General features: G+C 39.9%; 3 protein-coding genes across 17 annotated transcripts; 2 read left to right on the top strand and 1 right to left on the bottom strand.

The window, feature by feature from the left end:
• Positions 1 to 20: 20 nt before the first annotated feature.
• Positions 21 to 25,074, bottom strand: lemd1 (LEM domain containing 1). Of its 14 annotated transcripts, XM_046397576.1 has the most exons (13): positions 25,003 to 25,074; positions 19,108 to 19,248; positions 18,748 to 18,928; positions 2,945 to 3,056; positions 2,708 to 2,845; positions 2,546 to 2,607; positions 2,253 to 2,300; positions 1,994 to 2,146; positions 1,702 to 1,788; positions 1,491 to 1,583; positions 1,277 to 1,360; positions 880 to 953; positions 21 to 769 (listed from the first exon to the last, which is right to left on the bottom strand). In XM_046397576.1, exons 3-13 carry the CDS (start codon positions 18,751 to 18,753, stop codon positions 469 to 471), a joined length of 1,158 nt encoding a protein of 385 aa, XP_046253532.1. In that variant the 5' UTR covers positions 18,754 to 18,928; positions 19,108 to 19,248; positions 25,003 to 25,074; the 3' UTR covers positions 21 to 468. The 14 variants fall into 14 exon arrangements, with proteins under 14 accessions (XP_046253532.1, XP_046253531.1, XP_046253528.1 ...); XM_046397575.1 differs by lacking the exon at positions 18,748 to 18,928; XM_046397572.1 differs by lacking the exons at positions 18,748 to 18,928; positions 19,108 to 19,248 and having other exon boundaries at positions 25,003 to 25,067.
• On the top strand, positions 6,362 to 10,200 carry LOC124063682 (acidic mammalian chitinase-like). Its single transcript, XM_046397565.1, has 12 exons — positions 6,362 to 6,426; positions 6,567 to 6,623; positions 6,718 to 6,747; positions 6,845 to 7,049; positions 7,668 to 7,724; positions 7,838 to 8,003; positions 8,128 to 8,252; positions 8,333 to 8,456; positions 8,546 to 8,728; positions 8,878 to 8,994; positions 9,593 to 9,725; positions 9,835 to 10,200. The coding sequence occupies exons 2-12, from the start codon at positions 6,599 to 6,601 to the stop codon at positions 10,056 to 10,058; spliced, it is 1,389 nt and encodes a 462-aa protein (XP_046253521.1). The 5' UTR covers positions 6,362 to 6,426; positions 6,567 to 6,598; the 3' UTR covers positions 10,059 to 10,200.
• LOC124063680 (acidic mammalian chitinase-like) lies at positions 11,749 to 15,622 on the top strand. 2 transcript variants are annotated; one of them, XM_046397561.1, is made up of 12 exons: positions 11,749 to 11,849; positions 12,021 to 12,077; positions 12,172 to 12,201; positions 12,299 to 12,503; positions 13,132 to 13,188; positions 13,302 to 13,467; positions 13,592 to 13,716; positions 13,797 to 13,920; positions 14,010 to 14,192; positions 14,342 to 14,458; positions 15,002 to 15,134; positions 15,244 to 15,622. In XM_046397561.1, exons 2-12 carry the CDS (start codon positions 12,053 to 12,055, stop codon positions 15,480 to 15,482), a joined length of 1,404 nt encoding a protein of 467 aa, XP_046253517.1. In that variant the 5' UTR covers positions 11,749 to 11,849; positions 12,021 to 12,052; the 3' UTR covers positions 15,483 to 15,622. The 2 variants fall into 2 exon arrangements, with proteins under 2 accessions (XP_046253517.1, XP_046253518.1); XM_046397562.1 differs by having other exon boundaries at positions 11,792 to 11,880.
• Positions 25,075 to 25,707: the final 633 nt, after the last annotated feature.

Below are 25,707 nucleotides of genomic sequence, written 5' to 3'. Positions count from 1 at the left end.
ATCAGTTCCACAAATAAAAGTATGAAGCAAAACGTCCTTTATTGAAATACGGTTTCAGTATTTAAAAAATAACATTATACAAATACAGTACCACTAATTAAGTCAAAAGGCATCATCAAATAACAATTTGGGTGTGTAAATAGAAAGAAAAGATACAGTGTTCTCAGACTTATTTTTAAATGAATGAAAATCCTGTCCTTTAAAAAGCTCAACTAAATGTGTGTTTTAGCGATTGTTTCAACTACAGGTACGGATGCACTTTGCTAACACATCCATATGCAAAATATTTAAAAGATGGACCATTTGCACCCATATAAACACACACACACACACCATCAACAAAAACAGTGATTAAGGCAACATGTGCTCCCTGAAAATATCCCATGACATGGTCATTAGGGCTTGGATCATCAAAAAACTTTCCCATCTGTAAGTCTTTACAGATGAGAGGGTTTTTAAAAAATCCAGTTACAGCACTGGTGTGTCTTGAGTCTCATCTTGAAGCAAGAGCCCATCCTCGCTGTCTGACCCCTGGTTCAGACTGTCCAGCAAGGCCACCAATGGACTGAATGAGCTGTCCTCAGAACAAAAGTTAATGAGGTATAGGAGAACCACCACAGCCAGGAAGACTATAATCTGTATATGGATGGGCACAAGGCGGCGCTCCACCTCTCGTCTCTCCAGGGTTGTGGGGCTGACAGGAGTGTCTGGGTACGCATACTCGATCGGTCGACCTGCTGCACCCTTGATGGGTCTCCGACGTGTGGCGCTAAATTACAACAAGATACATGTGCAGATGATCCGATCACAAACGTCCTACCAATTGACAGGTAATGTATCAATATCCTTGCAATGTGATAGTGTTGGTGTGGCACTTACTAGATCCCTGTGGGTGTGGTGTGACAGTCGGGAAACAGATCCTTTAAAATAGCTTTCACAGGCTCCAGAGGAATCTAGACAACGAAGCAGAAATTACTGACAAAAGAAAACAAAAAATATGTCCACAGAGAGACACAGGCCCAGCAAGTCAGGCAGAAACGAGTGATCACTGATGTACTGACCAGAGACCTGACACACAATGACAAAATTTATTTCGTAAGCTAAAGCAACAGTTCAGTTTATTTTGTATAATTTTCTGTTTGTTGATATGCATAGTAACAGTGCCATATGGAAGGAGTTACACCAAACAAAGTGTGTTCTTGTTGATAATACAACCCCCCACCACCATCAAATGATATGAAAGAAAAAATAAAAGCCAGCAAGAAGATGTATGTGCCTTCAATCCACGTTCATAAGGCGAGGCCTCGGGAGTGTAGTACAAGGACTGACTCTTCATGGTGTGCTTGTCCACAATGTCCAGCTAGAAAAAGGAGATTATATGAATCACTGAATTTCTGCAGTCTCAACTTCCTCCTGCCCTCAGCGAACCTCTCCAACAACCACCAAAGTTTGAGCTGAAAGTGTGACTGAGCGATGTGAGCACTACTGACCCTGTTGGACTGCAACCAATATTCCTTGACATTGCTCTTATTCAGCTCTCTCTCAGTATCTGTGCTAGCAGAGAGCGACCGCCGACTCTCCATCTGTTGTTTAGAGTGAGAGTTTACGTTAGTGCATCAGCACTTTAGCAGCAATTACTAGCAAAAAAATGTGATGGAAAAAGGTGGTGTGTGGGTTTAAGAATGTGCAGGATTAACTTTCCTCCTCAACCATTTGAGTGATGCTGAAGGCCTGAGAGGAAAAAGATGAGCAACCATTTGGCAAAGCTGACTGTGATCCAGACGGAACCTGCAAGGATTATTATTATCATATTAACAGCAACAGAAACATTTATCATTCATCTGCACACCTGTGAGATACAAATACCCACCACCTGAAGACAGAAAAATATCCCACTGGTGGCTTAGAAAAGATACATGATGAGCAAGACAGTCTAAGCAAGGAGTGAAGAGGATTTAAAATCCACAAGAGAAGTGAAATAAAACCAGCCTACCACAGGACCTAATCCTGACCGCTGATCTACAGAGGATGCTCTACTAATTCCTACTGGAATCTTTGAGCACTGAGACCGACACGAATCCACTGAAGATTTCAAAGCATTCTCTGAATTCCAGTTGGGAGAAGTTTTCTTGTTTCTAGAAGCACGCTATAAAAGACCAAGCCAATCAAACACAGAAAGAAAAAGGGACATCAGTGTTCCCCGAGAATTCAGCTTGACAGAACTGAATCTGAATAGTATCTGTAGTATTTACCAGCCTTGATGAGGGTAAAAAGCACTGCGGGTAAACAAAACCACAATTCTAAAAAAAAAAAAAAAAAAAACACAAACAAACAAACAATCAAGATTCAAGTTCTTAATCCAAGGATTCCAGTTTTACAGTTTCAATCTGTAGCCACAATGTGGCACTATAGGGAAGATTCATTCATCATCAAGCTAGTGATGGCAAGAAGAAGAGGATCTATTATCCAGCAACATGCTGTATAGATACTTCTATTAACACAGAAACTCCAAATCATTTAAAGAAAGATAAAGAACTTGTCTCACCTGGCTACTTTGTTGGGTTTGGTCTGACTGTTCAACAGCTTCTTCTTTTGCTCCTGCAGAACCTGTACAAGTCATAGAAAATAATACAAAGCATACGATTATTTGGTATCAACCACAGAAAACATATATAGACAAATAACTCCACAGCATTTCTGGTCATACCTTCTTCTTCTTCTTCTTCTTCTTCTTCTTCTTCACTGTCAGAGTAAATTACGCCTTTCTCTTCTCCATTCATGCAGCCAAGTCCATCAGCCTGAAGCAATTTCCTGAGTTTCGTTTCATATAAGGCCCTGGTGGAGGCTAGCAATGAAACACAAAGCAAAGCAAGCATTGATGATGACCACAATCCTACTTCTACGATGAAAACTAATTTCCAATCAATATTAAGTGCAACCTCACCAACTACGGGCCCAGCTTTAATCCCATGTTGAACAAGTGCAGCCCTGAGGTCATCATCAGTCAATCCACTGGGGTCAGGAATCTCTGCATCATCTGGATCCTCCTCCTTGTCCTCACAAAATGAAAATAGCTGAATTTAGACAAAGGCTGCGGCCTGAATGCCAGCCAGTTTCCAGGTGTGGGATGCAGAGCACAAAAAAATAACAGGAGGCTACAGTTGACAGATCTGTTCAATATTCATTTAATTCGGTTACTGCACGAGTCTTCCGGTTTTTACATTTACCTATTCTGAAGAACCAGAGTCTGTTAAAAGTGAATGTCAAGTTTACTGTGGAGCCCAACGATAAATCAGAGGGCCTGTATTATCTCTATCACTTATGATAGGCTTAGTGTTCGTCTGTAAAGCAAGCAAAACAAACAAAATCTGAATGAGCTCTTCTGCAAAACATTCAGCTGTCACTTTTCTATTCCATCCCATAAAAAAGTTATGAAATGTCAAAAATATATATATATATATGTAGTAAAAAAAGGTGACAAAAACTGCTCATTTTGCCTGACAGTTCAAAACCCAAAGATATAAAATGTATTTATTGTCTATATAAAAAGAAAAAGATCAACGCATTAGTATATATGAGAGGCTGGAACCAGAATGTTTTGCACGACCAACGAAAAACTGAATATCAAACCAGCCATTCTTCTAGATTAATCGAATAATTGGCCTATAGCTGATTTAAAAGTAGAGGCTTTGCCCACACAAACCACAAACACAGTCTGCCTTAACAGCATTTCCACTCCATGACACAGCACAGAAACAACTTCCACAGTGCCTCCAAGTGCTAGTCATCTCCTTGGCGCAGATAAATTGAGCGTGACAGGTGTGGCGAGCACATGCACACGACTGTAATGGCAGCCGCCACATACAGACACGTCTCATGTAAATCTATATCCACTATACAGCTGGTGGCTCAGTGCTCAAGGACCGGTCTGTTTGGGAGCCACTGACCCAGATCTTCCCCCTCCTCCCCTCCACAGCTGCTGACCCTGCGCAGCATCGATTAATACCACCCACGACAATGATTATTACTTACAAATACCCCTCACTACCAAATAAAATGTTCGAGGTCCTTGAAAGCAACATTGTATAAACGTCTTTTAGCAGGTAACATATTTACGTGAGGAGAAACGCCTGTTGTCAGTGATTACTCAGGGTCTACATTCATCACGTTAAGGTACAAGTTGAACACGTTTTCATCTGCAAAAATCCGCTGGAAACATTTTGACGCAAAATACCAACTCACAGACACATCTTGCCCACGATCCTCCTCGTCGCTAGAAAAATCCGCTGCGTTTTTCTGGTCGATGTGTTTCAAGTACAGCTCCACATAAACTTCCTTTTTGCTCTTAGCAGGTGGCAGCGCGACGTTGTGGGCGACTAAATCTGACCTCAGTCTAGATTTAGACAGGTGAGCAGGGTCCTCCTCGAACAGCGGCATGTTGTAAGGGCGACTCGGAAAACGAAAATACTTTTTAACTTGCTAGTCCTTAGATGTTCCTAATGGACTGCTGGCTGTAAACGTCTTTAATTCAGATGTAGCCAACAGGAGCCCCTCTGCCTGTGGTCTGAGAATCGCACTGACTGATCTGAGAACAGCTGCAACTGACGATTTGATTGACAGCTAGCAGTTAGCTTTACAGGCCATTACTGACAAAACACACAAGCGCTGCAAACCACTATTAAGTGTCTTTAACTGCATTTACAGTTAAATTAAACCTCAAACTTTTCATTACATTTTTAAAACCTTTGAAGTAAAAACCTGAAAGACATACATGGCTGTCACTGGTTTTGGGGTTGTTGTAAGCTAAGTAATATTAACCTGCAGGTAATATTAGCTTGTTTATGGCAGTCTAATGTTATTGCTTTTAACGGCATTAATCGATTATTATGGAAGTTTGGAGCGGCTCATCTGACAACAGCAATATCACTTTGGGCAGTGAAACAAACACATCAAATAATCAAGCAAATAAACAGCAGATTAACTGTCAATAAAAATAATTGTTGTCACCTTGCTATATTTGAAGCTTTAGATGGACATCAAAATTTGAAAAAGCCAACAGTGCTCAAGCCCAAGATGAGTTCGGGTCAAGTTCAACACAAGGCACACGCAGAAGAAGAGTTTTCTTCTTATGCTTTTGCAAAATATGCAAATAAACAAGCAACCATAAAAATGTGTGTAAATATAATCATGTAAAGGCTAATTGAGTTAGCTTTTGTAATCATTTGAATGATTATGTTACTGAAACTACACATGCATACATTTATCAAGATCACCTTATCTGGATGAGTTGACCACTTCTGATCTGAGTGACTTCACAGCAACAAGTTGGATCACAATGTTTTAATCAGCTGTTTGAAACCCACTGTTGGAGTCAGTGAAGGGGCATTAGAATGGTTCACCTCATACCTATAGGTCCCTTTCAGTCAGGCTGGGAAATGTATCCTTTGTCTTTGCTCCCTTTTCCTGTGGTGTGCCTCAGGTGTCCATATTGGGCCCTTTTCTTTTCATTGTTTACATGCTACCCCTCAGTCATATGTTGCGCAGTCACAATATTGATTTCCACTGTTATGCCGATGACATTCAACTCTATGTACCACTCACAACCAACAGCTCCCATGTCACACATATCCTATCCTGCTTAACAGAAATCATAAACTGGATGTCCAGCAACTTTCTGCAGTTAAACAACGCTTGATTATACTGTTGGTTTTTAAAGCTGTTAATCGTCTGGCTCCCTCTTACATACAGGACCTTTTAATTCCATATGAGCCTGAATACAGCCTGAGATCCTCTGGCAAGGCCTTCCTGTCAGTCCCCAAATCCTGACTAGTCACTAAGGGTGATCGTGCCTTAGCTGTCCACACCCCCAAACTCTGGAACTCCTTACCAGAGGATCTCAGGAGGGCAAACTCAGTGTCCTCTTTTAAATCTCTTCTTAAAACTAACTTTTATCGCTTGGCTTTTCTTAGTCATTGACCCTATTAATCTCAGTTTGTTATTTATTAATTTGATCTTAATACTGTTTTATTTTTTTATTGAATTTTACTGTATTTTATCTAATTAATTATTGTTTGTCCTTTTTTGGTTTGCAATTTTTTTTATTGTGAAGCACTTTGTAACTGTGATTTTTGAAAAGTGCTATATAAATAAAGTTATTATTGCATAACCTCTATGCGCTGGTCCAGATTTATCTGGCAACAGAAACACGTATGGTCAAGTGTCATCGTCTGACAGCTCATTGCAGTCAGGTGTGATCAATTTCACAGAAACAATTATCCGTCTGTGAGGCATCATTACACCTCATCAGCCTGCAGCCTTTGTCCCTGCCTTATCACGTCTATAAAAACGACCCCCAGGCCGATCGCATACATATCCAGCCGCTAACCTGGGAAGAGGTGAGTCCTATAGCACACAGAAGATTGAATGGTATGTACTTTACAGGCATGCGGGTTTTTAAGCCGCTCATACCAACAGCATGTCCTGTAGAACTGGCTTCTGTTTAAATGAACTGTAAGGCAGTAACAGAAATAGAGGTTCACAACAGAAACCCCTTATGATTGTTGCAGTCATTCTGAGGAAGCGGCTCAGCTGATCAAACATGGCTCGACTATCAATCTTGTTTGGTAAGGAATGTTCGTTCACAAATGGTGATCTCATCCAAAAAATAAATGAAATTAAAATGAGCTGTCTATTTTTTTATTTATTTTTTTATTTTAGGACTGTCTGCTTTGATGAGTCTTCATGCAGGTATGTATTCATTATTTAACTGCTTCAAGTGCAATTTACTTCTAATCTACTGTGACCTAAAACAGAAACTTATTATAATTTCTCTCCTCTTCAAAAGTCACTTCTATCAAACTGGTGTGCTACTTCACTAACTGGTCCCAGAATAGACGAGGTGTTGGCAAATTTATGCCTGCCAAAGTGGACCCTAACCTCTGCACACACCTGATCTACGCCTTTGCTGTGATTAAGCCCTCTAATGAGCTGGCAGCCTACGGGTGGCGTGATGATGTTCTCTACAAATCCTTCAATGAACTCAAGAACAAGTGAGTAGGTTCTGCCTGCAGTATCTGTCTATCTGCAGTCATGTACTGTTATTTTACAAAGACTGAACATATTGGGGTGAAGTTGGTTGTTTCAGCTGTTGAGCATATTTTACTGTCGCTGTCACTTGTTTTGTAAATTAAAGTATTACTATAATAATGACGATCTGTCTTTTGGCTGTGCCAATGCCTCTGTGGCCTACACAGAGGCCTACACACTTACTTTTTTTTGTTTTGTTTTGTTTTTTTTGAATCTACTTTATAGTCACTAGTTACTTTGCTAATTAACATTTTACATACAAGAGTTATACTCAATTTACAAAACCTATATCTAATGACATCTATCTACTTTCCTCTTAAACTACTAAACTGCAAGTAGTTTTACTTTCAGTAAAAACTCCTCCAAGTAGAGGTAAAACTTGCAATACTTTAATTTTATATCTAATATATGGAGCAGAGGAAAAGAAAATCACAATGTTTTTAAATTATGTTTTGAATGGAGGACTTTTACTTGTACTGGAATATTCTTCTATTGTAGGATTTCATTACTAAAATCCTCCTCAAACTAAAGGATTTAAGTTGTTACTACACTAACTTTAAATTATACATGTTTTTACACAGAAACCCCCAGCTGAAGACTCTGTTGGCCGTTGGCGGCTGGAACTTTGTAACCAGACGGTGAGTCCACAAGGCTTCAACAGCGAAGAATCATGAGGCTGTTTCATTACACTATCTTGTATAATAATGAGAACATCAACATTGTAGCTCTAAGTCATTTTACATGTTTACAGGTTTACCATCATGGTCTCATCCCCTGCCAACCGCAAGAGATTTATAGAATCTTCTATCAGATTGTTAAGACTGTATGGCTTTGATGGGCTTAACCTGGACTGGGAATATCCTGGATCACGAGGAAGCCCACCAGAAGACAAGAAGAGGTTCACAGTGCTGTGCCAGGTCAGTTTGGAAATGGGCACCTCCCCCTGTCAGCAGCATCGATGCCACACCAACACCGCATCCTGTTCTGAGATGGCAATGTGTCTTTAAATATTCTCACACCCTCAATTTCCCTCATGTTTAGGAGTTACTTGCTGCCTTTGAAAAAGAAGCTGCAGAGACCAAAAAACCACGACTGCTGCTGACAGCGGCGGTGGCAGCTGAGAAGGGAGAAATTGACAAAGGATACGAGGTTGCTGAAGTCTCAAAGTGAGTTCCTGTAACAGGGAGTTGTTTAGCTTTCAAAAAATAGTCTCTTCTCGTTGTTTTATTATGCTTTTACCTGACAGGCTCCTGGACTTCATAAGTGTCATAACCTATGACTTCCACGGACCATGGGACACTTACACTGGTCACCACAGCCCTCTGTACGGCAGCTCTCAAGATCAGGGTGACAATATCAACTACAATGTGGTGAGTAAAATCCTCAACAAAATTCAGTTATCATCCTCAAAAGTGCTTAATATCTTAATATTAAAATGATTGTTTGTATTCAAAACCAGGACTTTGCTATGAAATACTGGAGAGACCAGGGAGCTCCTTCTGAAAAGCTCTTAGTTGGTTTGGCCACGTATGGACGCACATTTCGCCTGTCATCAGAAGCTACTGGTGTTGGAGAGCCAGCCAGCGGCCCGGCCCCCGCTGGGCCCTTCACCCGTGAAGCCGGGTTTTTGTCCTACTATGAAGTCAGTGATGGTTCAAAACAATAATGTATCGCAAGACTGAAGCCAGATTCAATTAGTACAAACCCAACTTGAATGGATAGATGTTTCAAACCAAGACATCGCAAACTGTATCGAGGATACTAGAATATCATTTTCTTCCATTTCTATAGATTTGCAATTTCCTCCCAGGAGCGAGTCTCCACTGGATTGATGACCAAATGGTACCCTATGCCACAAAAGGAAATGAATGGGTTGGGTTTGACGACGAGCGCAGCCTTGAAATCAAGGTAAGAAATAACTATTACCCTTCACATCTGTTAGAGATAAAATAAACAAGATACAAGTAGTGAATCACTTTCAGGGTCTTTGTTTCCTGACACTGGGTATAGCTCATCACAACAGTTTTTAATACCTTGAACTAAGCAGAATTTGGCGTGCTAAATTACTGCAGCTTTTTCATCCAACTAGCTTTTAACAGTCATGCAGTAATATGAATTAAATCACAACTTTCACCCACAATGTTGGGACTCGAAAATGCATTTACTCTTTGGAATGGACCCAATAAACAGCCTCTGAATTTGATGTGGTGATGATCACATTCTGCACTCTTTGATTAGAATCAAAATATTTATATTTTTTTCTAATGCAGTTATTCTCATTCATATTCTCTTGGAATGTGTATCTGCCTATGTTGTTCTGTTTTTCTAGTATAATTAACTTGAACAACATGTCTCCTAAAAACAAATGCATAGTTTCTCAGCATTCCAATTTTAACAACTTGTTATCGTGTCCTTTTGTAATGGATGTTTATTGCATGTGCATCTCTCTTTTATCCTCAATTTTCTTAACCCTATGTATTAAAACCATAAAACTGATATTCCACAGACCAACTATGTAAAAGAGAACAAATTTGGAGGGGCCTTCATCTGGGCTCTAGATCTGGATGACTTTGCTGGAGAATTCTGTGGACAGGGAACCTACCCCCTCATTAGAACTGTGCATTCTCTCCTGGATTTAGGTAAACAAATTAGACCTCAGCACTGCACAGCATGTATAAATTTCATCTCCACCTAACATCTTCCATCTTCTTACAATGTCATGAATTTAAAATGGTTTTGTCTTGCTAGGTCTACCACCTCCAACAGAGAGCACCACAGCTGCTGATGCAACTTCTAGCGCTACAACACCCGTTTCTGGAGGTGATTTTTGTGCTGGCAAGGCGGATGGCCTCTACAGAAACGACAAGGACGACAGCACCTTTTATCATTGCGCCCACAGACGCACCCACATCAAGAAATGTCCAGCTAATCTTGTTTTCAGTGAGAGCTGCAAGTGCTGCGACTGGTCATAAATAAATAGTTTCATGGAAAAAATGGTTTTCTGTTTTTCCATTGTGTAAATGACTTTCTATGTTCAGATAAGCAAAATCTGAATCAAATCTGATGTGGCTCTGACATGAATTATAAAATGGTGACTGATAACACTGCACATCACAATGTTCAACGTATGTTACTCATGTAGGGGTTGTTTTCCAGATGGATGCTCTCTGAGATCTGATCTTGCTGTAAGCTAAGTAATATTAACCTGCAGGTAATATTAGCTTGTTTATGGCAGTCTAATGTTATTGCTTTTAATGGCAATAATCGATTATTATGGAAGTTTGGAGCAGCTCATCTGACAACAGCAATATCACTTTGGGCAGTGAAACAAACACATCAAATAATCAAGCAAATAAACAGCAGATTAACTGTTGATTAAAAATAATTGTCACCTTGCTATTTTTGAAGCTTTAGATGGACATCAAAATTTGAAAAAGCCAACAGTGCTCAAGCCCAAGATGAGTTTGGCTCAAGTTCAACACAAGGCACACGCAGAAGAAGAGTTTTCTTCTTATGCTTTTGCAAAATATGCAAATAAACAAGCAACCATAAAAATGTGTGTAAATATAATCATGTAAAGGCTAATTGAGTTAGCTTTTGTAATCATTTGAATGATTATGTTACTGAAACCACACATGCATACATTTATCAAGATCACCTTATCTGGATGAGTTGACCACTTCTGATCTGAGTGACTTCACAGCAACAAGTTGGATCACAATGTTTTAATCAGCTGTTTGAAACCCACTGTTGGAGTCAGTGAAGGGGCATTAGAATGGTTCACCTCATACCTATCGGTCCCTTTCAGTCAGGCTGGGAAATGTATCCTTTGTCTTTGCTCCCTTTTCCTGTGGTGTGCCTCAGGTGTCCATATTGGGCCCTTTTCTTTTCATTGTTTACATGCTACCCCTCAGTCATATGTTGCGCAGTCACAATATTGATTTCCACTGTTATGCCGATGACATTCAACTCTATGTACCACTCACAACCAACAGCTCCCATGTCACACATATCCTATCCTGCTTAACAGAAATCATAAACTGGATGTTCAGCAACTTTCTGCAGTTAAACGACACTAAATCGGAAATCATCATCGTTACACCTCCCACCCCCAACTCCAGTAATGTTACCCATCTGTCCTTATACCAGGAGAAATGACCCGTAACACCAGTTCTAGCTGCCCTTCACTGGCTTCCTGTGAGTTTTAGAATTGATTTTAAGATTATACTGTTGGTTTTTAAAGCTGTTAATTGTCTGGCTCCCTCTTACATACAGGACCTTTTAATTCCATATGAGCCTGAACACAGCCTGAGATCCTCTGGCAAGGCCTTCCTGTCAGTCCCCAAATCCTGACTAGTCACTAAGGGTGATCGTGCCTTTGCTGTCCACATCCCCAACCTCTGGAACTCCTTACCAGAGGATCTCAGGAGGGCAAACTCAGTGTCCTTTTTTGGTTTGCAAATTTTTTATTGTGAAGCACTTTGTAACTGTGATTTTTGAAAAGTGCTATATAAATAAAATTATTATTGCATAACCTCTATGCGCTGGTCCAGATTTATCTGGCAACAGAAACACGTATGGTCAAGTGTCATCGTCTGACAGCTCATTGCAGTCAGGTGTGATCAATTTCACAGAAACAATTATCCGTCTGTGAGGCATCATTACACCTCATCAGCCTGCAGCCTTTGTCCCTGCCTTATCACGTCTATAAAAACGACCCCCAGACCGATCGCATACATATCCAGCCGCTAACCCGGGAAGAGGTGAGTCCTATAGCACGCAGAAGATTGAATGGTATGTACTTTACAGGCATGCGGGTTTTTAAGCCGCTCATACCAACAGCATGTCCTGTAGAACTGGCTTCTGTTTAAATGAACTGTAAGGCAGTAACAGAAATAGAGGTTCACAACAGAAACCCCTTATGATTGTTGCAGTCATTCTGAGGAAGCGGCTCAGCTGATTAAACATGGCTCGACTATCAATCTTGTTTGGTAAGGAATGTTCGTTCACAAATGGTGATCTCATCCAAAAAATAAATGAAATTAAAATGAGCTGTCTATTTTTTTATTTATTTTTTTATTTTAGGACTGTCTGCTTTGATGAGTCTTCATGCAGGTATGTATTCATTATTTAACTGCTTCATGTGTAATTTACTTCTAATCTACTGTGACCTAAAACAGAAACTTATTATCATTTCTCTCCTCTTCAAAAGTCACTTCTATCAAACTGGTGTGCTACTTCACTAACTGGTCCCAGAATAGACGAGGTGTTGGCAAATTTACGCCTGCCAAAGTGGACCCTAACCTCTGCACACACCTGATCTACGCCTTTGCTGTGATTAAGCCCTCTAATGAGCTGGCAGCCTACGGGTGGCGTGATGATGTTCTCTACAAATCCTTCAATGAACTCAAGAACAAGTGAGTAGGTTCTGCCTGCAGTATCCGTCTATCTGCAGTCATGTACTGTTATTTTACAAAGACTGAACATATTAGGGTGAAGTTGGTTGTTTCAGCTGTTGAGCATCTTTTACTGTCGCTGTCACTTGTTTTGTAAATTAAAGTATTACTATAATAATGACGATGATCTGTCTTTTGGCTGTGCCAATGCCTCTGTGGCCTACACAGAGGCCTACACTTACTTTTTTTTTTTGTTTTGTTTTGTTTTTTTTTTTTTTTGATCTACTTTATAGTCACTAGTTACTTTGCTAATTAACATTTTACATACAAGAGTTATACTCAATTTACAAAACCTATATCTAATGACATCTATCTACTTTCCTCTTAAACTACTAAACTGCAAGTAGTTTTACTTTCAGTAAAAACTCCTCCAAGTAGAGGTAAAACTTGCAATACTTTAATTTTACATCTAATATGTGGAGCAGAGGAAAAGAAAATCACAATGTTTTTAAATTATGTTTTGAATGGAGGACTTTTACTTGTACTGGAATATTCTTCTACTGTAGGATTTCATTACTAAAATCCTCCTCAAACTAAAGGATTTAAGTTGTTACTACACTAACTTTAAATTATACATGTTTTTACACAGAAACCCCCAGCTGAAGACTCTGTTGGCTGTTGGTGGCTGGAACTTTGTAACCAGACAGTGAGTCCACAAGGCTTCAACAGCGAAGAATCATGAGGCTGTTTCATTACACTATCTTGTATAATAATGAGAACATCAACATTGTAGCTCTAAGTCATTTTACATGTTTACAGGTTTACCATCATGGTCTCATCCCCTGCCAACCGCAAGAGATTTATAGAATCTTCTATCAGATTGTTAAGACTGTATGGCTTTGATGGGCTTAACCTGGACTGGGAATATCCTGGATCACGAGGAAGCCCACCAGAAGACAAGAAGAGGTTCACAGTGCTGTGCCAGGTCAGTTTGGAAATGGGCACCTCCCCCTGTCAGCAGCATCGATGCCACACCAACACCGCATCCTGTTCTGAGATGGCAATGTGTCTTTAAATATTCTCACATCCTCAATTTCCCTCATGTTTAGGAGTTACTTGCTGCCTTTGAAAAAGAAGCTGCAGAGACCAACAATCCACGACTGCTGCTGACAGCGGCGGTGGCAGCTGAGAAGGGAGAAATTGACAAAGGATACGAGGTTGCTGAAGTCTCAAAGTGAGTTCCTGTAACAGGGAGTTGTTTAGCTTTCAAAAAATAGTCTCTTCTCGTTGTTTTATTATGCTTTTACCTGACAGGCTCCTGGACTTCATAAGTGTCATAACCTATGACTTCCACGGACCATGGGACACTTACACTGGTCACCACAGCCCTCTGTACGGCAGCTCTCAAGATCAGGGTGACAATATCAACTACAACGTGGTGAGTAAAATCCTCAACAAAATTCAGTTATCATCCTCAAAAGTGCTTAATATCTTAATATTAAAATGATTGTTTGTATTCAAAACCAGGACTTTGCTATGAAATACTGGAGAGACCAGGGAGCTCCTTCTGAAAAGCTCTTAGTTGGTTTGGCCACGTATGGACGCACATTTCGCCTGTCATCAGAAGCTACTGGTGTTGGAGAGCCAGCCAGCGGCCCGGCCTCCGCTGGGCCCTTCACCCGTGAAGCCGGGTTTTTGTCCTACTATGAAGTCAGTGATGGTTCAAAACAATAATGTATCACAAGACTGAAGCCAGATTCAATTAGTACAAACCCAACTTGAATGGATAGATGTTTCAAACCAAGACATCGCAAACTGTATCGAGGATACTAGAATATCATTTTCTTCCATTTCTATAGATTTGCAATTTCCTCCCAGGAGCGAGTCTCCACTGGATTGATGACCAAATGGTACCCTATGCCACAAAAGGAAATGAATGGGTTGGGTTTGACGACGAGCGCAGCCTTGAAATCAAGGTAAGAAATAACAATTACCCTTCACATCTGTTAGAGATAAAATAAACAAGATACAAGTAGTGAATCACTTTCAGGGTCTTTGTTTCCTGACACTGGGTATAGCTCATCACAACAGTTTTTAATACCTTGAACTAAGCAGAATTTGGCGTGCTAAATTACTGCAGCTTTTTCATCCAACTAGCTTTTAACAGTCATGCAGTAATATGAATTAAATCACAACTTTCACCTCAATTTGATGTGGTGATGATCACATTCTGCACTCTTTGATTTAGAATCAAAATATTTTTTTTTTTTTTTTTTTCTAATGCAGTTATTCTCATTCACATTCTCTTGGAATGTGTATCTGCCTATGTTCTGTTTTTCTAGTATAATTAACTTGAACAACATGTCTCCTAAAAACAAATGCATAGTTTCTCAGCATTCCAATTTTAACAACCCGTTATCGTGTCCTTTTGTAATGGATGTTTATTGCATGTGCATCTCTCTTTTATCCTCAATTTTCTTAACCCTATGTATTAAAACCATAAAACTGATATTCCACAGACCAACTATGTAAAAGAGAACAAATTTGGAGGAGCCTTCATCTGGGCTCTAGATCTGGATGACTTTGCTGGAGAATTCTGTGGACAGGGAACCTACCCCCTCATTAGAACTGTGCATTCTCTCCTGGATTTAGGTAAACAAATTAGACCTCAGCACTGCACAGCATGTATAAATTTCATCTCCACCTAACATCTTCCATCTTCTTACAATGTCATGAATTTAAAATGGTTTTGTCTTGCTAGGTCTACCAACTCCAACAGATTGCACCACAACTGCTGCTACTACAGCTGCTGATGCAACTTCTAGCGCTACAACACCCGTTTCTGGAGGTGATTTTTGTGCTGGCAAGGCTGATGGCCTCTACAGAAACGACAAGGACGACAGCACCTTTTATCATTGCGCCCACAGACGCACCCACATCAAGAAATGTCCAGCTAATCTTGTTTTCAGTGAGAGCTGCAAGTGCTGCGACTGGTCATAAATAGTTTCATGGAAAAAAAAAAAAAAGGTGTTCTGTTTTTCCCTTGTGTAAATGACTTTCTGTGTTCAGATAAGCAAAATCTGACTCAAATCTGATGTGGGTCTGACATGAATTATAAAATGGTGACTGATAACACTGCACATCACAATGTTCAACTTATGTTGCTCATGTAGGGGTTGTTTTTCAGATGGATGCTCTCTGAGATCTGAAGAACAAGCAACATTTTGTTACATCAATCTGCCAATGTTATCTGACCTCAAGACTAACAAAACCCAACATATTAAGATGCAAAAGACACATTAATGTCACAAGACAAAGTCTGGGATGTTGTCCAAATGCTGCAATAGTACAGACTTGCAGGTTTTGAAGAAATTTTAATACTAATTCCAAGTCTGTGCATGATGGGATTGATGTAAATACTGAGAGAATCAGTTTTAATTCTCACAGGAAGTTTGTTACCATGCAGCCTCATAGTGACCCAGTGTTTTCTGTATCTGTCCATCCATAGGTTGTCTGAACTCTTAGGTCAGGCAATTTATTCCTGGTTAGTGATTATCATGGTTTGTTTTTTTTTGTCCTCAACAAAAGAAGTCCATTTGGTGCTCTGTTTTTGACATGACACAAGCTCATGAAAGCCACAATGAACAAGCTACTTCTAATTGCAGGTAAGGCATGACAAAAAGCATTAAATGGTTTTAAGTCTGCTTTTAACATTTACTAATTAAACCTGTGACTTATATGTGAAGGTATCTGTTTTTCCCTCTGCAGTCTGGGTGAGTTCATTACTTGTGTTAACTTGTTAAATGTCTCGTCGCTGATTATTCCTCAAGGAAAACTAACTCTGTTCTTCCAATGTTTAGTCTCATCCACCAGACCAGTATGTTATTTCACTAACTGGGCCCAGTACCGACCTGGCAGTGAGACGTTTAAGCCAGGTGCACAGGAACTCCTCGAGGCCTATGAGGCCGAGGGAACAGCAACTGGCCGGACCAGGTTAGTGATCTCTGCTGCCGTGTCTGCTGGGAAAGGAACCATTGAGCAACCAAAATACTGTTCCCTACGCAATCCCCATGACTAGTTGTCATCATGTTTTAGTGAACCGGATCTAACCTGCATTTAATCAGGTACCTGGACTTTATTAATGTGATGACATATGACTTTCATGGCGCCTGGGAGAGTGTAACAGGACATAATAGCCCCTTATACAAGGAATCCCAAGATACTGGGGATCAAGTTTACTTAAATACTGTGAGTACAGCTGCATCAACTAATGTCAGCTCCCTCTTTGTGTTTCATTTTTTTTTGTTTTTTTTTGTCTCAGTAAGTGCACTTCCATCCACCTGTTTTAATGTATATGTGCAATTTGCATATTGAAAAAAGTTTTTAAAACTTGGCTGAGACGAAGACACACAATTTCCATTTTTTTTTTTCTTCTTTTCTTCTGTGGTACAATTATTCTCATAAACCACCAGCTCTAATACTCACATAAAAGCAGTGGATGAAAACACATTAAATTGTGTTTTATTTGGCTGATTTCTGAAATGTCAGATAAGCTTTGTAAAACATTTGACTTCTAATTTGTGCGGATCTCTTTTTATTCACATTCCAGGACTTTGCCATGAGGTATTGGCGGGACAAGGGAACACCTGTAGAAAAACTAAACATGGGCTTTGCTACATATGGAAGAACATTTCGACTGTCTACTCAGTCCAGTCAGGTTGGAGCACCAGCCAGTGGTCCCGCCGCTGCAGGTGCTTTCACCAGGGAGGCCAGCGCCTGGTCCTATTACACGGTGAAACAAAAAAACAACAAAACATCAATGTTCCCTGAGAATTCAGCTTGACAGACCTCTGTGCGAAGAATCCGACTAGTATCTGTAGTATTTACCAGCCTTGATGCTGCGAGTAAACAAAACTACTACTGTAAAGAAGAAAAAAAACCACAATCAAGATTCAAGTGCTGATTCCAGTTTTACAGTTTCAATCTGTAGCCACAATGTGGCACTAGAGGGAAGATTCATTCATCATCAAGCTAGTGATGGCAAGAAGAAGACGATCTATTATCCAGCAACGTGCTGTATAGATACTTCTATTAACACAGAAACTCCAGATCAAGAACTTGTCTCACCTGGCTACTGTGTTGGGTTTGGTCTGACTGTTCAACAGCTTCGTCTTTTGCTCCTTCAGAACCTGTACAAGTCATTGAAAATAATACACAGCATATGATTATTTGGTATCAACCACAGAAAACATATATAGACAAATAACTCCACAGCATTTCTGGTCATACCTCCTTCTTCTTCTTCACTGTCAAAGTATATCATGCCTTTCTCTTCTCCACTCACACAGTCACGTCCATCAGCCTGAAGCAGTTTCCTGAGTTTCGTTTCATATAAGGCCCTGGTGGAGGCTAGCAATAATCCACAAAGCTGCACTGATGATGACTATAATCCTACATCTACAATGAAAGCTAATTTCCAATCAATATTAGGTGCAACCTCACCAACTACGGGCCCAGCTTTAAACCCGTGTTGAACAAGTGCAGCCCTGAGGTCATCATCAGTCAAACCACTCACCACTGGCCTGAATGCCAGCCAGTTTCCAGGTGTGGGATGCAGAGCACAAAAAATTAACAGGAGGCTACAGTTGACAGATCTGTTCAATATTCTTTTAATTCGGGTACTGCACGAGTCTTCCGGTTTTTACATTTACCTATTCTGAAGAACCAGAGTCTGTTAAAAGTGAATGTCAAGTTTACTGTGGAGCCCAACGATAAATCAGAGGGCCTGTATTATCTCTATCACTTATGATAGGCTTAGTGTTCGTCTGTAAAGCAAGCAAAACAAACAAAATCTGAATGAGCTCTTCTGCAAAACATTCAGCTATCACTTTTCTATTCCATCCCATAAAAAAGTTATGAAATGTCAAATATATATATATATGTAGTAAAAAAAGGTGACAAAAACTGCTCATTTTGCCTGACAGTTCAAAACCAAAAGATGTAAAATGTATTTATTGTCTATATAAAAAGAAAAAGATTCTCTTGATTAATCGAATAATTGGCCTATAGCTGATTTAAAAGTAGAGGCTTTGCCCACACAAACCACAAACACAGTCTGCCTTAACAGCATTTCCACTCCATGACACAGCACAGAAACAACTTCCACAGTGCCTCCAAGTGCTAGTCATCTCCTTGGCGCAGATAAATTGAGCGTGACAGGTGTGGCGAGTACATGCACACGACTGTAATGGCAGCCGCCACATACAGACATGCCCTCGATCCTCCTCGTCGCTAGAAAAATCCGCTGTGTTTTTCTGGTCGATGTGTTTCAAGTACAGCTCCACATAAACTTCCTTTTTGCTCTTAGCAGGTGGCAGTGCAACGTTGTGGGCGACTAAATCTGACCTCAGTCTAGATTTAGACAGGTGAGCAGGGTCCTCCTCGAACTGCAGAAAAACAAGAAATAGTTTTTAACTTGCTTAGTGCTTAGATGTTCCTAATGGACTGCTGGTTGTAAATGCCTTTAAAATCTTCTCCTAAAACGGCTCAGTGGGAACCAGATATTAAAGGCATTTCATACAGTTCAATATCAGGTGCACATTCTTCCAGTCTAACCCAAGTATACCTTTGACATCTGGGTTTGACCTGGGCTTTGGTTGTGGTTGATGTTGTGGTGTCTGTTGCATTTTTACTAGATTGATGCATCCACCATGTGCATGTAGCATCCTTTGCACGTAGAAAGGGTGAGTTCTTGCTTTCCTAACACCTGTTAACAGATTTAAAAAAACAGACAGTTGTTCAGGTGACTGTATAGTGGTGGGAGCCAAACTGAGGACTTTCTTTCTTCAACTAAACAACTACAGCAAGCATTTGCTCTAAAAATGTTGATCATCTTAAAAGCTTGCGGTGAAAATCAACTATCAGCTCATCAAGGCACATCTCAGTGAACCTGCATCTTGGCACAGGTTTCTATTGCTTTCAGAGATCTCATCAGTATTAAATGCGTGTGGTTGCTTAGGTTTAGGCATAAAAAGTATAGGTTAGACAACAAAACTAACTGCGGTTTTGGAAATCAACTTCACTATTTGGGTTTAAGTAAATGTAAATAATTTATTGACAAAAAAGTAGGTGTCATAAGTTTAAAATGTTGTGTAAGTTAGCTTACAGATACCAGTTGAAAAAGGTCAGTGGTTTCTCCACATGCAGACCTCACTCTTTATACTATGACATCAAAAACATACAACAAAGGTCTTGTTGTTTTTTGACATTTTAATTTGGAAATGCTACATATCATATTTTTGAGTGACCTCTCTTTCTGGAACAAAAGAACAAGAGTTTTCCTCATTTTAGGCTTAACAAACTCAGAGGTTTCATTAAATCAGCGTTCTGAAACAGGGTCCCTGACAGTTGGTGCTACAAATATTTATATTACCTTTACAATTAAAACTTACTGTTTTGCTTTAGGTAAGGCAACAACTCAAGAAAATAAAATGATGTTCCCACAGGATTTTATCATTTGAGTACCATCAACAGATAATGAACAACTGATGGACGGTTTTGTTTGTCTTTTTTACAGATTTTATAAAACAGCCAAAACATATTTAATACGATGACAACTTGTGTTTTTTGCTGCTCTGTGCATGCTTATATGAAATGCCAAGACAGCAGGTGTTTACATCTCACTGCAGTCATTTGAGTCTGAGTTGAGCAGATTTGATCTCCTGCTGTGATGTTTACTGTTGTTAACTTGAACTGTACCATTTTTAGCTTGGATCAACACATCATGATGCCAAAGAGCCTTCCAGATCAGTCACATGACTGAAATTGCCTGATTTGTACTCATCATTTGTGAACATATATGTTGTTTTATTATTAAATTTAAAAAAAAAGATTGGTGCACTTGGATATTGAGTCTCTTTTTTTGATATATTTTTCCACTAAACTGTGAAAGGCTACTTTTTTATATTGATCCACAGTTTGCTCGTTGGCCAACAGTGGTCAAGAACAATGGTCAAGAACCTGCTGCTTGGTATGATAAAGGCTCTCTGTGGCGTTTTTGACCTCTTGTAGTGCTGTTGAGATGTCTGTCTGTCACTGATTTCCCTTTTTATTGATCTTGTGCACAAGCACAAGGATGCACGTTGAACGTTGGCGATAGTTTCACACTACTGCATTGATCAGCTGGTGGTCGTAATGTGACAAGATGTGTTGCAACGTGGCAACAAAGCCTGGAGAGAAGACGAGAGTGAGCTAATGAAAATGGTGGATTAAAAGTACTTTAAAAATGCAACTGTTTTATGATGACGGAAATGCATACAACACCTGCTCAAGGATACACACAGTGTGTTTTGGTTTGAAAATGCATGCAAACCAAACTTTTGTTTGGTTACAAGATAACTTCATTGGGCACTATTAAAACTCATCCAGCCAGAGTATCACTTTTAAAATTAGTAAAATATTATGATCCTCTTTGTTGATCTTCAGGAATGAATCTTATTGTTATGAAAAAACTCACTAAATGTACAAATCCAAATCCTTAAAGGTCTGAGACGTGCTCATATTTGGGCAGAAAAGGCTTGATTCAAGAGGTCTGGTACGAATACCTTCCCATTCAACGTCTGGAGATATTCAGCAGAGAGTTATTATGGTCAGAAGGCTGAATGCTCTTGGAATCCTTTTGAAAAATCTACTCAACGGGAAGCGGGGTAAGAGCCGTGAGTGGCCACATGAGAAGGGCTTTTTACAAGTGCTGTGATGGCTTAGTAGGCTAAGGTGCACATCATGAACCTATGATGATACCGTTTAAAATTTATAGTCTTGTCACCTGGCGTTCTCTTTAGACGGCCATGCATCAAAAATGTGCATTACTAATCTTAAAATCAAAGAGACCAATAAACTGTCAGCTCAGTTCAAAAATACTGAAGTGGTAAAATGTGGCGATTTATAAATGTCCATTTTTCATTGAACAAATGTTAGAATTGTGACTGATGTGATTTTGCACTGCTGTACATAATCTTTGTTTGAATTTGGATCCCAAGTCACTCTCAGTCAAAGAACACCTTGATGAATACTTAATGAGCAATCCTGCTTAATTTTTTTTCTGGTCAGTGGAAATTAAATCAGACAAATTAACCAAGTTAAATAAGAAAAGATTCCTTCTTTTTCAAACTATAACCTTAATCCAAAAGACAGAATGTGATAATTTACCATTCCTTTTTACATATACTCAATTGTGCACAAGCAATATATTTCATGTCTTACCTCATCACTTTCATTGATTTTTGTGAATATAAGCTTAGTCCGAATTTGATGCCAGGAACACATTACAGACAAGTTGGGACAGGGACAACAAAAGCCTGTGAGTGTTGTAAAATTCTAAAAAAAAAAAAAAACAGAAACTGAAAAAAACAGACTGGGTATCCTGGGCGTGTTGATGATAGTTTTCTTATTTCCGCTTTAACAGTTGAAATATTCGGACCATGTCATAATACAGAAAGTCACCACATCAGCAATTAGACCTTCATCAGCAGATACATGGGCCTAAATGTTTGGAAATCTGATATCAGCATATGCAGAAATGCTGTCATTTACAGCTTCAGAATTTTTTAAAGAGTTATCAGACATACCACATAAACTTTAACTGACACTTGACTGGTGTTATTTCCTGAGAATATGGATTGAAAACATTTTAATGTCCTCATGAGGACAGACGAGTGATTGGTGGGATGAGCTTCAACAAAATCCTGAACTTCCGCTTCAAACTAACAGGCGGCGTGGAATATCCCACAGTTTTTAAATCAAACATATCCCTGAATGCAGTTGAGTCACAACTTCCACCACATTAAGCGTCCCTGTAGTAAGTAGTGAGAGCTCTAAGCTTTTCATGAAGGCTGTAAAACGGCTGACGACAGCAGGAAAAGAACTGATTCATCTCCCTGATCATCTGCTAAGTCACAACTTTTATTAAAAAAAAAAAAAAAAAAAACAGCAGTCATTTCCCAAAACATCTGCAGGAAAATCACCAATGTTAGCTCCAGTATGAAATATCTGCAGCTGCCGCACAACTCAGCGACTTTGATGCATGATGTGGATGCTGTAGGCTACAGCTTGCATCGCTGTACTTACATAAGATGTTAGATGCTGCTGTTATGCTTTATGTCTGGAATCCGGCATTTGCTGACATTGTTTCTTAGTTTAAAAATGAAATTATGTCAAACAGAGTTCCTAGGTTGACTGTCCACTGTGTATCCAATGGCTTTAAACCCTACATGATGTGTTAGAAAGAACTCACATAGGAATAGAAAGCCATAAGACACAGTTGTGGTTTGATTTGGAAGGTAATGATACAGTATCAGTCAGGGGCGCAGTAAGAGCTGAAAGCTTCACAACAAAGAGAAAAAAACAGTGGCTGGTTGCAGACAACAGGCAGGATTTAAAACTCACATCCACATGAATAATTAACCAAAGAAACTAGAAGAATTCATCTGTGGCCCCCGGGGGAGTAAAGCGAAACTGTCTTGCAAGTCTTTAGACAGAAAGAATTGTATTTTTCACAGCACAAACCCCAATAAATCGACCCCTACCCGATGCTTTAGTCTTAGAGCAATATTCCGCAAGCTGTTCAATTCCCTGTGGGTTTACAGAATAATCTTTGATTAAAATGCAGTTTTTAATCAATGTCTGTGGGGAAAAGGTACAGTGTTAATCAAAAGGATTTTGTTACTGAATTCAAAACAGATTACGTAAATTCTTTTTATATTCTGTAGCAACCCCTGCTTGACTTCCTCATGCACAAAGGAAATCATTAGCTCAGCATTTTAATGCCACCACTGGGCACAGAAGGCTTAGCAGTTTTTATTAATGACCAAACTATTTTTGTAGATATGAAGTTAACATTTCCATGCAGTAGCCCTCTGTAATCAAAGCATCATTAATACACAGAAACACTACTAGTATGAGCTTGATTGATTTCACGTTCATTTATAATCTTATCTCTTTAACCTTTAAAAAAAAACAAACAAAAAAAAAAAATTTCAGAATCCTTTCCGTACATTGAACTGAAACACTGTTCACCACAACTTTAAGCACCAAACTGTTGGAAGTGTTTTGGACCATTTTCAACCCCTCAGTGAGACTCAGCAGTCCGGCTATGCAGGCCAAATCTGCTCACCCAGATGTCTGCTCAGAAAAACAGTAGCCTTTATAAAAACATGAAAAAATCTTGTGGACAGAGAGGAAGCGGGCTACTATAGAAGACAGAGGAGGCATTTGTTGACATTGTATCAAGTGCAACGCTGAGGTATTTGAGGCACAGAGGGGCCAGGTATTTGTCAGTCAGTGTTTCTTGTGCTTTTGCTGTCTCCAACTCAAACAACAAAAGCCCCATTGAGACGGCCTCTCTCTCTCTCTCTCTCTCTCTCTGAACAAGCACACAAAGCTTCCTGTACTAAGCTTCAACTGTCCAGCACTGAGAGAACCACGTCTAGTCGTCTTTTTATGCACCTGTTTCAAATTGTTCTGGCAGTGCAAGGGAGTAAAAACACTCTGTTAGGTAGTTTCACGTATTTCCACACACCTTTGCTACCTTGAACTTTTTTGTTCAGTCACATAGTTCCGAAGTGGCCTAACCTCCACCATTTCACCTCCTAACTTTTTTCCCAACACAGTGCAGCCCCGTGTGACTTTGTCAGTCTCGCCAAACACCAAACTGCTCACACACTGAGAGTAATCTCGCTGGCTTTAACATTATGCTGGATATTCACATGACCTTTGACAGAGAACTCTGCCCGCCGTTTGGGAGGAAGTGTTTACTCAATCAGCCTTTTTTTCAGGTTCAAAAAAAAGACTAGCGCCACCGAGCCCCATGGAGCCTCATGCATGTCTCAGCATAAATTAGTAAAGCCCCTGTGTCAGACCCTGTCCAGACAACAAGGTGAATCTCAGCCACAGGGAGGATTAGTTTTAATCCCTAAACATCGTACACGGTCGCTCTCTGCTGGAAGCCAATTCAGGCAATCATCAGTAGCCAGATGTTTTTGATGGCTCTAGATTATGGCAGTGTTTAATATATTTGAACTCTGTTTTATTATTATTATTATTATTATTATTATTTTTACAGAAGACTGTGCTTTAGAAGCTTTAGTTCTTTTGGGAAATTGTAGGCAAAGCTACAACAATACAACAAATTACTAATATCTCAGAATTTGAAGTTTTGACACTGGTTTTGAATATAAAGATGACAATAAAGGGGTGGCGACTGATGTCTCTTCCTATGCCGTGTTCCCTGTTCGTTTATTGAAAACACACCTAAGCACCTTTCACCCGCAGACAAGACAACCAAAACACACTGAAACACTGCATACAACACATGAAAGCATCAGTATAGCAGAATCTTATCCTCACTGTCATGTCATGAGGAAAACAAACAGCTATCCTGACCGGCACGCTCTACACTTCTGAAAGTAACAGTGACGTACATTTAGTGCCGGATGAATTCTTATGCTATAAATCTGACTCTTACCTCCTTCTCCCTCTCCTGCGTCCCTCGCTGGAACAAGTATGGCATCCCCTCAGCATAATACTGTATGGAGAGACAATAGGTAGTTCGGGGGGAGGAGTTACTATGTGAGCAGGAGCGAGAGTGGGGAGACAGAAGGGAGTAAAAGCAGAATGAAACGGGGAGGGAGAGCGAGAGAGAAAGAGAGCTCAGAAGGGAGATCACTCACTCACAATACTCTCAAACCACGAATCTGACGAAACGTTACATGAATGGCAATTCTTGAAGCCTCCCCTCCTCACTTGCGATGTCAGAGAAAACAGCAAGCAGAAATCCCTGTTCATGTGGGAAATGTAAGGAAAAACAAGAGGCTGTGAGAGAATGGGTCCTGTTTTTTTTGAGGGGGGGTTCTTTGAATGAGTTCTTAAGATTCCAAGTTGGCAGAGTGCCCGTGGGTCTTGGATGGAAAAGGATAAAAGAGGGGCTGAGGTAGGGGGGATGTCTATTGTGTTTGTTCCCTTCCTTTCAGTCCTGGCACTCCAGTTGATCTTTGGAGCCAGTTGCTGAATATTCCAGTCACTTATTCCTCGAGTTGTAAAGAGAAAAAACACATTTTTTCATCATTTTGATCAGGACTGATGCTCATGTTATCACCCCAGGGATGACTCAAACTTTGTTTCTTGACATCTTGCCACATACATCATTGACAGTTTGGGTGTAAGGTTTGAG

The sequence above is a fragment of the Scatophagus argus genome, chromosome 8 (assembly GCF_020382885.2).
Source record: "Scatophagus argus isolate fScaArg1 chromosome 8, fScaArg1.pri, whole genome shotgun sequence".
NCBI classification, from domain to species: domain Eukaryota; kingdom Metazoa; phylum Chordata; class Actinopteri; family Scatophagidae; genus Scatophagus; species Scatophagus argus.
The sequence above is the reverse complement of the archived record's forward strand: the minus strand, read 5'-3'. Positions and strand labels throughout refer to the sequence as shown.

Excerpts from the sequence above, each read along its gene's own strand:
- lemd1 (XM_046397566.1), bottom strand. The coding sequence starts at position 4,437 with ATGCCGCTGTTCGAGGAGGACCCTGCTCACCTGTCTAAATCTAGACTG. Across the intron at positions 2,846-2,944 it reads TAAAGCTGGGCCCGTAGTTG|CCTCCACCAGGGCCTTATAT; the intron begins GTGAGGTTGCAC and ends TTTCATTGCTAG. Across the intron at positions 2,608-2,707 it reads AGAAGAAGAAGAAGAAGAAG|GTTCTGCAGGAGCAAAAGAA; the intron begins GTATGACCAGAA and ends TGACTTGTACAG.
- LOC124063680 (XM_046397561.1), top strand. The coding sequence starts at position 12,053 with ATGGCTCGACTATCAATCTTGTTTG. Across the intron at positions 12,078-12,171 it reads TCGACTATCAATCTTGTTTG|GACTGTCTGCTTTGATGAGT; the intron begins GTAAGGAATGTT and ends TTTTTATTTTAG. Across the intron at positions 13,189-13,301 it reads TGGAACTTTGTAACCAGACA|GTTTACCATCATGGTCTCAT; the intron begins GTGAGTCCACAA and ends ACATGTTTACAG.
- LOC124063682 (XM_046397565.1), top strand. The coding sequence starts at position 6,599 with ATGGCTCGACTATCAATCTTGTTTG. Across the intron at positions 6,624-6,717 it reads TCGACTATCAATCTTGTTTG|GACTGTCTGCTTTGATGAGT; the intron begins GTAAGGAATGTT and ends TTTTTATTTTAG. Across the intron at positions 8,995-9,592 it reads AGCGCAGCCTTGAAATCAAG|ACCAACTATGTAAAAGAGAA; the intron begins GTAAGAAATAAC and ends GATATTCCACAG.